Source organism: Panicum virgatum, chromosome 7K (genome assembly GCF_016808335.1).
Source record: "Panicum virgatum strain AP13 chromosome 7K, P.virgatum_v5, whole genome shotgun sequence".
Lineage (NCBI taxonomy): Eukaryota > Viridiplantae > Streptophyta > Magnoliopsida > Poales > Poaceae > Panicum > Panicum virgatum.
This window is the reverse complement of record NC_053142.1, coordinates 42,324,954-42,339,174: the sequence shown is the minus strand read 5'-3', so window position 1 is coordinate 42,339,174 and position 14,221 is coordinate 42,324,954. Positions and strand designations below refer to the sequence as shown.

At 51.6% G+C, this 14,221-nt stretch overlaps 2 protein-coding genes across 2 annotated transcripts; one reads left to right on the top strand and one right to left on the bottom strand.

The window, feature by feature from the left end:
* The first annotated feature begins 450 nt into the window (after positions 1 to 450).
* LOC120642742 (putative cis-zeatin O-glucosyltransferase) lies at positions 451 to 2,249 on the top strand. The gene has a single exon (XM_039919314.1). It carries the CDS (start codon positions 614 to 616, stop codon positions 2,060 to 2,062), a length of 1,449 nt encoding a protein of 482 aa, XP_039775248.1. The 5' UTR covers positions 451 to 613; the 3' UTR covers positions 2,063 to 2,249.
* Positions 2,250 to 10,769: 8,520 nt separating this feature from the next.
* LOC120642741 (probable phospholipid hydroperoxide glutathione peroxidase 6, mitochondrial) lies at positions 10,770 to 13,005 on the bottom strand. Its single transcript, XM_039919313.1, has 6 exons — positions 12,654 to 13,005; positions 12,239 to 12,315; positions 11,896 to 11,957; positions 11,593 to 11,711; positions 11,231 to 11,398; positions 10,770 to 11,093 (listed from the first exon to the last, which is right to left on the bottom strand). The coding sequence occupies exons 1-6, from the start codon at positions 12,699 to 12,701 to the stop codon at positions 11,061 to 11,063; spliced, it is 507 nt and encodes a 168-aa protein (XP_039775247.1). The 5' UTR covers positions 12,702 to 13,005; the 3' UTR covers positions 10,770 to 11,060.
* Positions 13,006 to 14,221: the final 1,216 nt, after the last annotated feature.

Here is a 14,221-nt window from a genome sequence, read left to right as displayed (position 1 = left end):
AGGGAGCCGATAAAGGCATGAAAATAAAATCGCACAGCATAACACTGAATGAAAGGTACTACTTCCATTTCAAATTATAATTCGTTTAACTTTTTTTACTCCAAATTTAATCACTCATTTTATTCAAAAATGTGTGTGAAATATCATTTTTTTTGTTGTGGCTTGCTTTATTAATAAAAATTCTTCAAAAATAACTTAATTTTTTTAATTAAGATGTGTGGTTAAATTTGAAGTCGGAAAAGTCAAATGAATTAAAATTTGGAATGGGCGTAGTAGTAGGCATGAAGTGAAACCCCACCATCCAGGCAACTTCCAGCTCAGATTCTAGAGTCAAATGTTCAATGGATCTGGAAGCTGAGGTAGGGTTGCCGGTAAGAAATTAACCAAGGTCGTTTTCTATACCAGAGGTGACTATCCTGCATTCCTGCGAACCAACGGGGGGCATGAACGTGTTGAGAAAAAGAGAGTAAGGCAACGACATTGGCGGAGCGCGGAAAGTTCCCCGCGCGCACGGCACATCGCAGGTCTCCGCTGCAGCTTCTTGTGGGTGACTGACTAGTCATCACTCATCCGCGGGTGGCCCTTCTTCCAAATCCTAACCATTCGAGAAGGCATGGCATGCTCAGACGAACAAAACAAGCTCGATCGAGTCAAATCTGAAATCTCCATGGAATCCGTCGCCGTCGTGGCGGTGCCGTTCCCGGCGCAGGGCCACCTCAACGGGATGCTGCACCTGTCGCTGCAGCTCGCCTCGCGGGGGCTCCCCGTGCACTACGCGGCGCCCGCGGCCCACGTCCGCCAGGCGCGCACGCGCGTGCACGGCTGGGGCGACGACGCCCTCCGCCGCGTCGAGTTCCACGAGCTCGCCGTCCCCGCGTACGCCTCCCCGCCGCCGGACCCGGCCGCGCCCTCGCCGTTCCCGTCCCACCTCATCCCCATGGCCGAGGCCTTCGCCGCGAGCGCGCGCGCCCCGGTCGCCGGACTGCTCCGGAGGATCTCCGCGGGCGCCCGCCGCGTGGTCGTCCTGTACGACCGCCTCAGCTCCTTCGCCGCGCCCGCGGCGGCGGGGATCCCGAACGGCGAGGCGTACTGCCTGCAGTGCGTGGCCGCGTCCTTCGACGCGTCGTGGACGGACGCCGGGCAGCGGCTCCTGCGCGCGATCGGGCTCGACGCCCCGCCTCCGGCCGCCTGCTTGCCGAGGGAGCTCGTCGAGTACATCGTCCGGACGCAGGGAGACGGGCAGAGTCCGGCCTTCGCCGGAGTGATCATGAACACGTGCCGCGCGATTGAGGGATCGGAGCTCATCAACGTGGTGGCCAGTGATCCGGAGTACCGCGGCAAGAACGTTTTCGTTGTCGGGCCCATGAACCCGCTGCTCGATGCGACCGCACGGGTACCGGGAGGCCCGACGACGACGCGGCACCGCTGCCTGGATTGGCTCGACGAGCAGCCGCCGGCGTCGGTGCTGTACGTGTCGTTCGGCACGACGTCGTCGCTCACCGCGGAGCAAGTCGTGGAGCTCGCCGTGGCGCTGCGCGACAGCAAGCAGCGGTTCGTGTGGGTTCTGCGCGACGCCGATCGCGGCGTGGTGCGTGAGGAAGCCGTGGAGGAGAGCCGGCACGCCAGGTTCCTGTCCGAGTTCACCGAGCAAGTCCGAGGCACGGGGTTGGTGGTCACCACGTGGGCGCCGCAGCTGGAGATCCTGGCTCACGGCGCCACGGCGGCGTTCATGAGCCACTGCGGCTGGAACTCGGCCATGGAGAGCCTGAGCCACGGCAAGCCGATGCTCGCCTGGCCCATGCACTCCGACCAGCCGCTAGTGGCGGAGCTCGTGTGCAAACACCTCCAGGCCGGGGTCATGGTGAGGCCGTGGGAGCAGCACGGTGCGGTCACACCTGCAGGGGCCATCCGCGAGGTGATCAGTAAGGTCATGACATGTGACGAGGGTGTGGCGGTGCGGGAGAAGGCCAATGCACTCGGTGAGTCCATCCGTGCTTCTGTCGCCGAGGGCGGGTCATCGCGGAAGGACCTCGACAACTTCATTACGTACATAACAAGATGAAACGTGTCTTCGTATTTTTGAAGTTTGATTTGAGTTTTTTTTGTATGAATGGAGGGGTGAGAGGATATTGAAAGTACCTTTTGTCTTCTATTAGCAAGTTGTAACCCAGGTGCAATTTTACAAGTATACCAACTCAAGAACCATATTGGGCAAGAATTTATCTGTTATGGTGTATCCATAATTCGTATGTTCTCGTGCCGACTCACTATAAACATTTTCGAAATTTAACAAACCTGGTGTCGGGTTGATATTATTACACCCAATGACAATGATTTGTTTTGACTACGACTTCTATCTTTGATGTAAGTGTGTTCGCATACGTATGAAGTGAAGAGTTGCTCCCAATGACAATGCTTCGATTTTTTACCTTACCTTTTTTTCTTGGATGCCTGAAGTTTGTGTTCGCATTTAATGAAGAAAAGATGCTCATCTAAAAGCAATATATTGTTAGTATTGGACTTGTCAGTTCTTTTGAACATTTAACAGAACTAGCCCCTTTGTTACAAAATATAAGTTATTTTGATTTTGTTCCATATCAAACTTCTCTATTTGACCTTCATAAAAAACATCAGGTCGTCCTCGTTAAATCAAATATAAAATATATCTTGTTAGTGCATTTAACCAGTATTGTAGATATTGCTATATTTTTCTATAAATTTTGTTATACTGTAAAGACAAAACTAAGACGACTAAAACGGAGAGAAACAAGTATCAGTTTGATTTGGACGAAAGATTACTCCAGGCCCGGGCCATGGGACTGGTTGGCCAGAATTTACTTTTAAGATGTCTGGTCCGGACTCTCTGTGTGACTCTGAAAACGCGGTTTTTTATTTTTTTTATTTTTTATTTTCGTTTTTTCCAAAAAATATATTTTCGTTTTCAAAATTTATAGAAATATACCCCGGCCGCCCCACTGCCGGGCGGCCGGGACCTGGCCGCCCTGCTGTGGGGCGGCAGAAAAGCCCCTGGAGGACCGGCCGGCCCCCGGGCCGCCCGGCAGTGGGGCAGCAGGCCCCGGCCGCCCTGCAGCGGGGCGGCCGCCTCCCAGATACCGTTGCTTCACCAAAAATTCAGAAAAAATTCTCGGTTTGTCGTAATACTATTTGTATAAAAGATAATAAAAAGAATGTGCCTTTGGTTTGTAAACAATGGCGGTTCCCGTACTTGCAGCATTCTGAACTCATAATTCGAACTAATCAGCGCAGTCTCGTGCATTTAGAAGATCAACGACTACACCAAGACGACAGGTCCATAATAACAATAGAGAAACAAGTGGCAACAACTAACCACCCCTACCGTGCCGACCTCTCTTACGTTGTGCGTGTACGTGATCTGTAGGGTAGCTATGATGGTCCGGTGGCCTCACGTCTCTGGCAGGACGGCGTAACTGAGCCAGAGGTGTATGCAAGCTGGGATCATCGTCTTGGGCAGGCGTAGCAAACAACCATGTAAAGTCGTTGAAGGAGACCTCGACGTTGTCTTGAGACCACCCTACGGATCACAAAGAACTTTTTTTTGCGAAAACAAAAAAAACTTTATTTAAAGCAATGTTAAATAGGTGAATGTAATTCCGTACAAATGATTGTACGTACCCTGTGTTGGAGGTGGTGGTGGTGGTGGATAGGAATAAACTCCTTGATATCCTCCTGGTGGCGACATAGGGTGATACGAAAAAGGCTCCGCTCCGGTGAACTGTTGTGATCCTGAGTGTATATAGTAATTGTCGGTACCCCAGGACTGGGGTACCCCCTCTTGCTGTGTCTAGGCAAGGGCCTTGTAGTTATCCTTGACTACGTCCAAACAGCCGGACCCCTGTGGTCCGGAGTTCTGTTCTCTCGGCAACGGTCCCGGACCTGCCTCACGACTGGGAAAGATCCGGGAACGACGCGTGTCCCGGAGGAGGCGGGCAGCCCGAACAGCCGGGGCTCCGGACCTCCCGGAGGGTCCGGACCCCCGCGGAAGTCCCGGACCCCTCATAGGGTCCCGGACCTCTTGTATGGTAACCGGACCCCTCGCTAAGGGAAGAAGTCGACGCCCTACCTCTGGGTGGTCCGGCGCGGACACGTATACAAGGGCGCTTGGTCTCCATACAAAGCCTCACCCACCACTGCATTTATTGCGGTAGGTGGACGCCCCGCATTGATACAGTGGAAGCCGAGGCGATTCTTTGACCAGGAGGCACTATTGATCGCGTATTACCAAGGTAGTGGAGCCGCTGGCGCCGCCCACGCCGCGCCTGCCAGTCTGCCATAGCAGATGGATACGACGGCTCGGTTTCGCCCATTATGACGCCTACGTAATAGCCTCAGCAGGCTACGCCGCAAGCTACGCTACTCCAATGGGCACCTAGCTGACGGGACAAGGAAAGACCCCCCTGGGTCAGAAGAGCAGCAGTACGCATATTGGAGGAAAAGATTCGTAACCACTGTTGTCTTTTAAAGTACTCTGCGCAGTATGCTGCACAGCACGTTGGGCCCACTTGTCGGGGCCCAACGTCCAATGTATCCGCTCCCCCTTGATCTATAAAAGGGGGAGCGCCGCTAGAAGACCTCAGGCGGGGCAAGAGCCAAGGCCGGCAGAGGATAGATTCATACACACCACCAAGAACAATACATCTCCCAGTGGACGTAGGGTATTACGCTCCGGCGGCCCGAACCACTCTAAATCGTGTGTTCTTGAGTCCTAGTCCCAGCGTAGATTCAGCCCCATCGCCTAGTACTTCCCCGAGTACTCCCTCACGGGGAATAGGCGGGTGCGTTCCGCCACCCGGCTGTGGGTACCCCTAGAACCCCCACAACATTTTGGCGCCGTCCGTGGGGAAGTCAGGCGCAGGTTGGATCTTCAGGCCTCTGGGCTGTGTTCTTCCTCTGCAACGACGAACCTGAAGATGAAGGAAGGCAGGGCCACACACTCTCCACCTGTCTTGGCACCGGCGCAGCAACGCCCTCGGTGCGGCGGCGCACGACAGCGACGCCTGCTGTGCGTCGCCACTGCGACACCTCGGAGCCGGCGTAGCGGCGCACAGCGGAGGCGCCGCTGCCCCTACGTCGACTCAAGGTTTTCTCTCAAGCAACGGCCACACCTCCTCTGCGGTGGCATGGTGTCGGCTCAAGGCTTCCTCTCAACATGGAGCCTGGAGCCGACGGCCATCCCGGAGGAAGTGGACCGTGTCGTCCTGCCGTCTCCAGCACCGGAGATCCACCTCAGCGTTGCTCGGTGCTGCTGCAGACAGGACCCCGCCTCCTCGCGCGGGGGCCCCTGGCGCTAGCACCAAGGACAAGCCGGCGAACGACCGCACTTCTCCACGCGTCGCACCGGTCCATCTGCTGCGCAAGGGCTCTGGTTTCCATCGGCAACGGCGACGGCAGTGGGAGGGGGCCTCTTCCATTCAAAGCCAAAGAATTTGTCTCATGCCATGTAAACATGTGACAGCTCTTAGGCAAGGAGGGGTCCCCCGAGCTCCCGAGGTGATGCTGGATGATGCGGTTCAGGCACATCTAGGGCGCCTTCACGCACTGTATAGCATGCAGCCGTAGGTTACTCCTAAGAAAGGAATGATAGATTTTCTCCTTTGTAATAGCGTGGCGTCTACGTGTGTGTCCAGAGCGGTCAAGGTCCGACCTTGTAAACCCGACCTCTGGCCCTATCACACAAACAGGCAAAAGCGGTCCGGAGCGTTGGAGGTCCGACCTCGTAATCCCGACCTCCGATGTATACCGTGACAACCACAATAATAAAGGAGATTTTCTTTCTCAGTTTTACCTAGGCTCCACCCTGATTACATTTATTCGCCTTGGTTTAACTATTCTTTCCTCTTGACCAGAGTTTCCCTTATTGCTAACAATCCAAGTTAAGTTGCTGGCTTGTGGTCAGGTGAAGACACCCCTTCTAGCTGGAAGGCAGTCCGGACCCCTAAGGACCTGCTCTGGTGAAGTGGTATTTGTATCCTGGGGTAGAGAAGCTCCGCGTGGCTTAGCCTGGTAATGTACCCTAAGTTTACGTACTTCACTACCCTGTTACAAGTACTCTAGTATCCAGGACTGCTGTCTTTAGAGGTCCCGGGCTCACTTCTAGTATAAGGCTTGGTTTCTTTGCACCTTACTGTGAGGTCCGGTAATATGCTTCATCGGATTGTCAGCAACGGTCGCTCCAAGTGCCGGGTCCGGGAAGTGGTGCTTGCTCCCTGAGCGACCCGAGGTCTGTGTAGCCGCTTAGTTTGGTTCCGTAGCCTAAGCCTACACCCTCGTCGCCCTGAGGAGAGCGCTCTAGTACCTGAGCCTGGCAACAGGTGTACCGGCCTCAGGGGTCCGGGGCACCCGCTCTCTGCATGAGCACACCAACGCAACCGAGCTTGCGTAGAAACACATCACGATAGTGGCCCACCCGCGGGTTCGTACCTCTCCTGAGGTGGGCCCGGGGGCCACTGTCGGTACCCCAGGACTGGGGTACCCCCTCTTGCTGTGTCTAGGCAAGGGCCTTGTAGTTATCCTTGACTACGTCCAAACAGCCGGACCCCTGTGGTCCGGAGTTCTGTTCTCTCGGCAACGGTCCCGGACCTGCCTCACGACTGGGAAAGATCCGGGAACGACGCGTGTCCCGGAGGAGGCGGGCAGCCCGAACAGCCGGGGCTCCGGACCTCCCGAAGGGTCCGGACCCCCGCGGAAGTCTCGGACCCCTCATAGGGTCCCGGACCTCTTGTATGGTAACCGGACCCCTCGCTAAGGGAAGAAGTCGACGCCCTACCTCTGGGTGGTCCGGCGCGGACACGTATACAAGGGCGCTTGGTCTCCATACAAAGCCTCACCCACCACTGCATTTATTGCGGTAGGTGGACGCCCCGCATTGATACAGTGGAAGCCGAGGCGATTCTTTGACCAGGAGGCACTATTGATCGCGTATTACCAAGGTAGTGGAGCCGCTGGCGCCGCCCACGCCGCGCCTGCCAGTCTGCCATAGCAGATGGATACGACGGCTCGGTTTCGCCCATTATGACGCCTACGTAATAGCCTCAGCAGGCTACGCCGCAAGCTACGCTACTCCAACGGGCACCTAGCTGACGGGACAAGGAAAGACCCCCCTGGGTCAGAAGAGCAGCAGTACGCATATCGGAGGAAAAGATTCGTAACCACTGTTGTCTTTTAAAGTACTCTGCGCAGTATGCTGCACAGCACGTTGGGCCCACTTGTCGGGGCCCAACGTCCAATGTATCCGCTCCCCCTTGATCTATAAAAGGGGGAGCGCCGCTAGAAGACCTCAGGCGGGGCAAGAGCCAAGGCCGGCAAAGGATAGATTCATACACACCACCAAGAACAATACATCTCCCAGTGGACGTAGGGTATTACGCTCCGGCGGCCCGAACCACTCTAAATCGTGTGTTCTTGAGTCCTAGTCCCAGCGTAGATTCAGCCCCATCACCTAGTACTTCCCCGAGTACTCCCTCACGGGGAATAGGCGGGTGCGTTCCGCCACCCGGCTGTGGGTACCCCTAGAACCCCCACAACAGTAATGTATGAGCCTTCAACCATAAAACATAAGCAAATAAAATTATGCACAACATATTTACCTAAAGTCCCTGCAGCTGGTGTCATAGAGGTAAACTGGGTTCCTTGAAACGGAGCCCTTTGCGAGTCACCTGACCCTGCATAGGGCTGAGAACCGGGGTACCCGTACCCTGTATGGAGTCGTACTTAAATATAGCCTATAAACATACGGATCGGTAAATATCACACCATACCTTCGTACTGTGGGTGGTATGGGGGAGGCTGCTGCACTGCGGCACCACAAGGAACCGACGTGGACGCTTGCGATGATCCGTAGGAATCCTCGTACTCCGTCCGCGTACCAAAGGCCTGAAGAATGCCTCGGGCTCTATCATGTTGAGTGGTCCGGGCCTCGAGTTGCGCCGGCATACTCATCATAGACCCGCCATGAATCCTCATTATATTCAGTGAGCAATCTAATTCAAGCAACCTACACATTTCGAACTGCAACCAAGAAAACTTAGTCCACAAATCTTAAAAGATTGAAAATGCCGTCAATATTTACTCACCGCCCCAGCTAGTGCCTCATCCCTGTGTCGTGCATAGCCATCCTGCGAAGTCGCAACATGCGGCTGTGGATGCATGTCAACATACGTCAAGCGGCAACGAGTCTTAGGTTCGTACCAGGTCAGGTACGCCCTAAACGAAGCCTTAGTGTGTGGACCGGTGTCCTCAGCCAACTACTCATCTGCATTATCCCACGCAGCCACCCACGGTTGTAACCTAGTGACCCACATGGTGGAGAAAGAATGTCCAGCCCTTGACAAACAGCACGTTAAATAGAAATTAGTGACACGTTATTAGTACATTGGGACTTATACGTTTTTGTTACCTATGGTTGTGGCGCTGAACACAATATCTGCTGGGTCAATCGATCAAATGCCGCAACAAACTCAGGATAAGACCGCCGGGTCTGTACATGTGCCCATGTTTTCTGCAAAAATAAAAATTATGTGTCCATAACGAATGTATTGAGGGAACATTGTATGACCATAGTATGCATAGAATACAAACTTTTATCGGGTCTATACCTATCGAGAGTACCAGAGAGTGCCCATGGTGGGCCTGTCGTCCTCCGTGTCACCGTACATATCCGGCATGTATGGTGACTGGTCAATCATGGGACGACCGATAGCAATCCTCTCGTAAGACCAAATCTGTAATAGGATTGGGCACCCCGTTAGGACAGCATTGCTATCATTCTGCCGTGATGCCTTGTAGAGTCCATGATATGTGCATGTAAGAACCGCTGAACCCCAACTATATAAGGGTATGACATCCTCATCTGCATCGGCGATCTCCTGTGCGTAGGACACAAGCACACTATCCACACAATGGCCGTGTGAGTTGTTGAACATGATGTACCCAAACAACCACAACAGGTATGCCTCGAGTGATCTAGTCACGCTGTAGTCATCAGCATCGGCTGCCAACAGGTCCGGCTGCAATAAAGTACGAACATTGAGAATAAGAAACACATGAGGTATTTCAAAGCTATAAAATGCATCAACACATCGTTTTGTAGAAATTTGTACCTAGAACTGTAGGAGCCATGACTTCGAAGGGCCTTTCGACTATGGGTGCTCATTGAAGTCTTCAGGATCAATCGTGGTGGCAACACCTGCAAAACGTTGCTCAAGGTCCTCCCGCCACGTAGAAGGTACCATGCGGGGCCCGACAGCGTCCCCGGTGATAGGAAGGCCAAGCAGCATCGCAACGTCCTGCAGGGTCGGTGCCATCTCCCCACAAGGGAGATGGAACGTGTGTGTCTCAGGTCTCCATCTGTCAACGAGAGCTGAAAGTAGAGACCTGTCTAGCTTCATCAAGGCACTCTCAGCAAGACGAGCCACAGTAAGAAGACCTGCCTCGCTCAGCCTGCATTGTATAGTGCACAAACATTAGTACATTATATAACGAAATGTATAACGGACGAAAACATAAAATAGACGACATATCACCTGGGAAGCCATCGTGGGTCTACAGGAATCAACTCTGCAGGTGGACGTGGACGCAGCACGTTGAGTTGTTGGTGCTGAACCACATCAAGAAAGGACCGGTGACCCGAGTCTATTGTTGGGTCCAGCAACGCAGTAGTAACACCGGCCATACCTACCATGTAAGATCAAAACAATGCAATACAATCACACACATCTAAATTAAATAGTACCATCGTACAACACTATATGTCCATATATCCATATGTCCATACATAACGAAATTATATTGTTACATGCTACCATCTGGTTCAACTACACATACATACATAATAAAAGTATATTGTTACATGCTGCCATCTGGTTCAAATACATATCCATACATAACCGAACCTAAATCTTTAATCTAACACTAATCACTACTAACATTAATTAAAATAATTGCTAATGTACCACTAATCACTCCTAACAATAATTAAACTGATTGCTAATCTACTGTGTCAACAAAAATAATTATAACATAATCTATTTGTAAAGTGTAGAAAAATTTTGGTTACCTGCAGTCGCCGGCTTGAAAATCCGATAGGACTTCGCCGCTTTGCCTCTCCCTCACCTCTCCTCTCCCTCCCTCCCTCTCATTTATTTTTTCTGGATTTTTAGTGAGGCAAATGAGGGGGTGGGGGGCAGCCAACCCCTTATATAGGGGGGAGGCGGCCGCCCCGCTGTCGGGCGGCCTGGGGGCCGGCCGCCCCGCTGTCGGGCGACCGGTCCTCCAGGGGCTTTTCTGTAAAAAAATTCGCAAAATTTTTACAGAAAAGCCCCTGCCACCCGGCAGTGGGGCGACCAGGTCCCGGCTGCCCGACAGCGGGGCGGCCGGGATATATTTCTGTAAATTTTGAAAACGAAAATATATTTTTGTAAAAAACGAAAATAAAAAATAAAAAAACCGCCTCTGAAAACTCGAATGATTTTTTTGTGCTGGGCCAATTTGCAATCTGTTTTTCGCCTTGCTGTCTTCCTTCTGCAGAAAACTTCAATTATTTTTTGTTCTGACTGTTGGATTGTGAATCGCGTCACTTGCATCTATCAACAACTGTTTGTGAATAGTTACGGTGTATGTTTACAGCAGACGGACTAGCATTGTGTCAAGCTGAAGCCCGAAGAAGTAGCAGGCCAATGTGTTTGTTCCCCGAAAATGCAATCACCAGTTCACCACAGGCCACCACGACAATATTTTCGATAAAGCATAAAGCAGAACTAACTAGTATACATCATTGGAATCCATTCAAAGGGAATATACAAATACACATGCAATGGAAATTGAGCGGGCACTGCAGCGGAGCACTACTTTATTGATACAATATTATTGTAAATTTTAGCGCTCAGATGAATACAGTTTTGCGCTACAGGTTCTAGACAGATGGTTTAAGAGCTCCCAAGCAGCTTCTTTATTGATACAATATTATTGTAAATTTTAGCGCTCAGATGAATACAGTTTTGCGCTACAGGTTCTAGACAGATGGTTTAAGAGCTCCCAAGCAGCTTCTTGATGTCCTTCTGCAGAGATTGGAGAAAAATGTTAGAATGGTCTCAAGATAACATATTGTTAAAGTTTATATAACAAATGTAAAATGGGGCGTTGGAAGTTTCTTTTCTTTTTCTTTTTTTGAGAAAAGCTGGCGTTGGAGGTTTACCTCAATGCTCAGAGGGGAAGTGGTCGGAGCGTAGCGATCCACAACGCGCCCCTCCTTGTCAACCAAGAACTTGGAGAAGTTCCACTTGATGCTGTCACCGAACAGGCCACCCTTGCTAGACTTCAGGAACTTGTAGAGGGGTGTGGCATTGCTACCGTTGACGTCAACCTGATAAGAAGAGCTGGGCTCAGTCCAACTCCACAAGAAATAATATTCTACATGGATAGAGGACATCACTAATACCAGCACATCAACCTGTTATGGCAGATGCATGTATGTTTTTGAAATTTTGTTTGCATCAAGACAAGTATATCTTACAATGCGTTACTTTAGTTGAGGAAAAACATCGTAGAACTTTTAACCTTGTCAAAGATGGGGTACTCAGCCTTGAAGCGTGTGCAGGCAAATTGGACAATTTCCTCATTGGTGCCAGGCTCCTGCCCACCAAACTGGTTGCATGGAAAAGCGAGGATCTCAAAGCCTACAAACCACAAAATTGGTAATTGTACCCAGTTATCACTGAACAGCACCACCGACAACTGAAAATTGTTTAATTCGATGAACAACCAACAATTGGACAAAATAAATCATAGTCCATATTGCCACGAGAACAGACAAGTAACACAAGACAAAGAATACACAAAAGCAATAGATTAAAGACACACCTTGGTCCTTGTACTTCTCATAGAGCTGGGCCAACTCGGTGTAGTTGGAGTTAGTTAATCCACTGAAATAATCAGTCACAGTACAATAATTAGCAGTGGGATGTTTTCTATATTGTCAGCCAAACACAGATGTCTACATCAGACAATGAAATGAGTAAGCACAGACAGACATTATTGTACAGAATATATGGAGTAGGCACAAATGATTCCAAGCACATCAACAACCTTACTGATACAATTTTGCAACGGACCAAACAATCACAATAGCAACACCCAATTCTAGTTACTATGTGCCAAAAATGAGTATTACAGAGCAAGGCGAGGCTGTGCAGATGGTTCATACCACTGGGATGCAACGTTGACGATGAGGAGAACCTTGCCCTTGTAGGTGCTGAGGTCAACGTCCTTCCCGCTCGCATCCTGCACACAGCACCAGGCAAAACGCATCCGTTAGACTCTCGGGGCAAAATCGGAAGGCGCGGCATCTACTGTTCAGAAAATCCAGCAAAATAGCTAGCAGCTGGCTCACAAATTCAGTCGTTTCGCGAGCCAATCAAACGGATCCGCAGCAAAATTCACACTGCACGAATCGGGATTCGGCAGTCACTGGAACCCCCGGACTAAGCGCAGCAAGCGGCCCCAGGCAAGCTAAGCAGGCGACCCGTGTGAAAAAATGGAGGCTCCTGTCACCTCTGGAACCTTCGCGCAGAAGCGTTTTGGGGGAGAGGGGAGAGGGCGGCGAGACGAACGGGGCTGACCTTGACGGTGAAGTCGTGGACGGAGGTGGCGGACGACGCGGCGGCCATGCTGGGGCGAGGGAGAAGCGGCGGCGAGGCGGGGTAGCGTGCAGACGAAGCCGAGAGCGGAAGCGGCGGAGCTGTGGTTGTGGGCCGAGACGAGACGTCAACCGGCCGGGGGATTTATACCGGGCAGGCCCACCGCCCACGGGGGGTTGGGGGTTGGATTGGATGACGGACGCTGTGGCGATCGAGTGTGAACGCGCAGCAGCGTGCGACCCACGCGGAATCGCGGGGAGAGCTCGGCGGCGCCGCGGTCTGCCGCGCCCGCGGCCGGGAGCCCGCCGCGTGTGGACGGAATCGTGGCGTGGCGCGCTGGTCAACCCTCGCGGCTGCGGCTGCGGCTGCGGCTGCACCCTCCGGTACGGCCGGGATCGAACACGGTATCGGGTGCTCACGGCGGCTGCGGGCTCCGGTTGATCAGTCGCTGGGCCGTGGGCCGGCGAAACTGCGAGGAAGGGCGGGCTTGTTTCAGGGCTTGCTCTCCTGCAGCAGCCCGCGTTGGCACGGTTGGAACTAGTGTGAGAAGCGAGGCCGAGAAAGTCGCGGCAGCCAGCCTCCGGGAAGCATCCGGCCTTTTGGGCCTGGTTCCATTCATCCAGTCGTGCACGTACCCCTCCCTCCTTGTGGCGGTCAAAGTGCCAAGGCCCGCGAATTCGTGGAACACCGATACGCTGACGCAGATGCTGGCGTCGGCTGCTGTAGCTCGCTCCTCCGACTTTCTGCAGTATTGGACCTCATCAGACGCGTGACGGACGCATGTCGCCGTCGCCGGCAGTGTGTCTTCGTCATGAGTGCTGCATGGTCGTCCAATTCTGGTCGCCGCAACCGCAACGCAATGCAACCAACCGGTGCGCCGTGATCATCTGCCAGGAGGGCAAGAAAAGAAAAGGGCGCTGAGTGCATGAATTGGGAAGGAAAAAGTTCAATTTATTCTCCTCAACTATAGGTAAAGTCTGGATAACCTCATAAACTATAATTTAGTTCAATTTACTCCCTAAATTATGTCATTTAGTTGAACTCTTTATTTTACCCCATAACACAATTTATCTTTTTTGTTTCTCCATACACAAGTTGAATTTTAATTTCAAATTTTGCAGGGTGGTAGTGGACATCACAATGCATATTTAGAAAAAGTTTTATAAATTTTCCATTAGTTTTCATATAATTTTGAACTCTGACAATTAATTTATTATTAAATATCCTAACCTATCAAAATAATAAAAAAAAAATATGATTTATTTTTCTAACATGTGTTATGGTGTGTACTATCATGTTGTAAAATTTTAACTTAAAACTCCACCTATGCATGGAGAAATGAAAAGGACAAATTACAGTAGGGGGTAATTTGAACTAAATAGGATAGTTTGGGGGGTAAAATAAACCAAACAATAGTTTAAGGGGTTATCCAGACTGTGGCTATAGTTGAGGGGAGTAATTTAGACTTTTTCCAATTGGGAATAATACACACCGCTGAGCTTTTCTGTTTTTGCTTTGCTTGCTGGGTAATGGCTAATGGGCCTAGCACT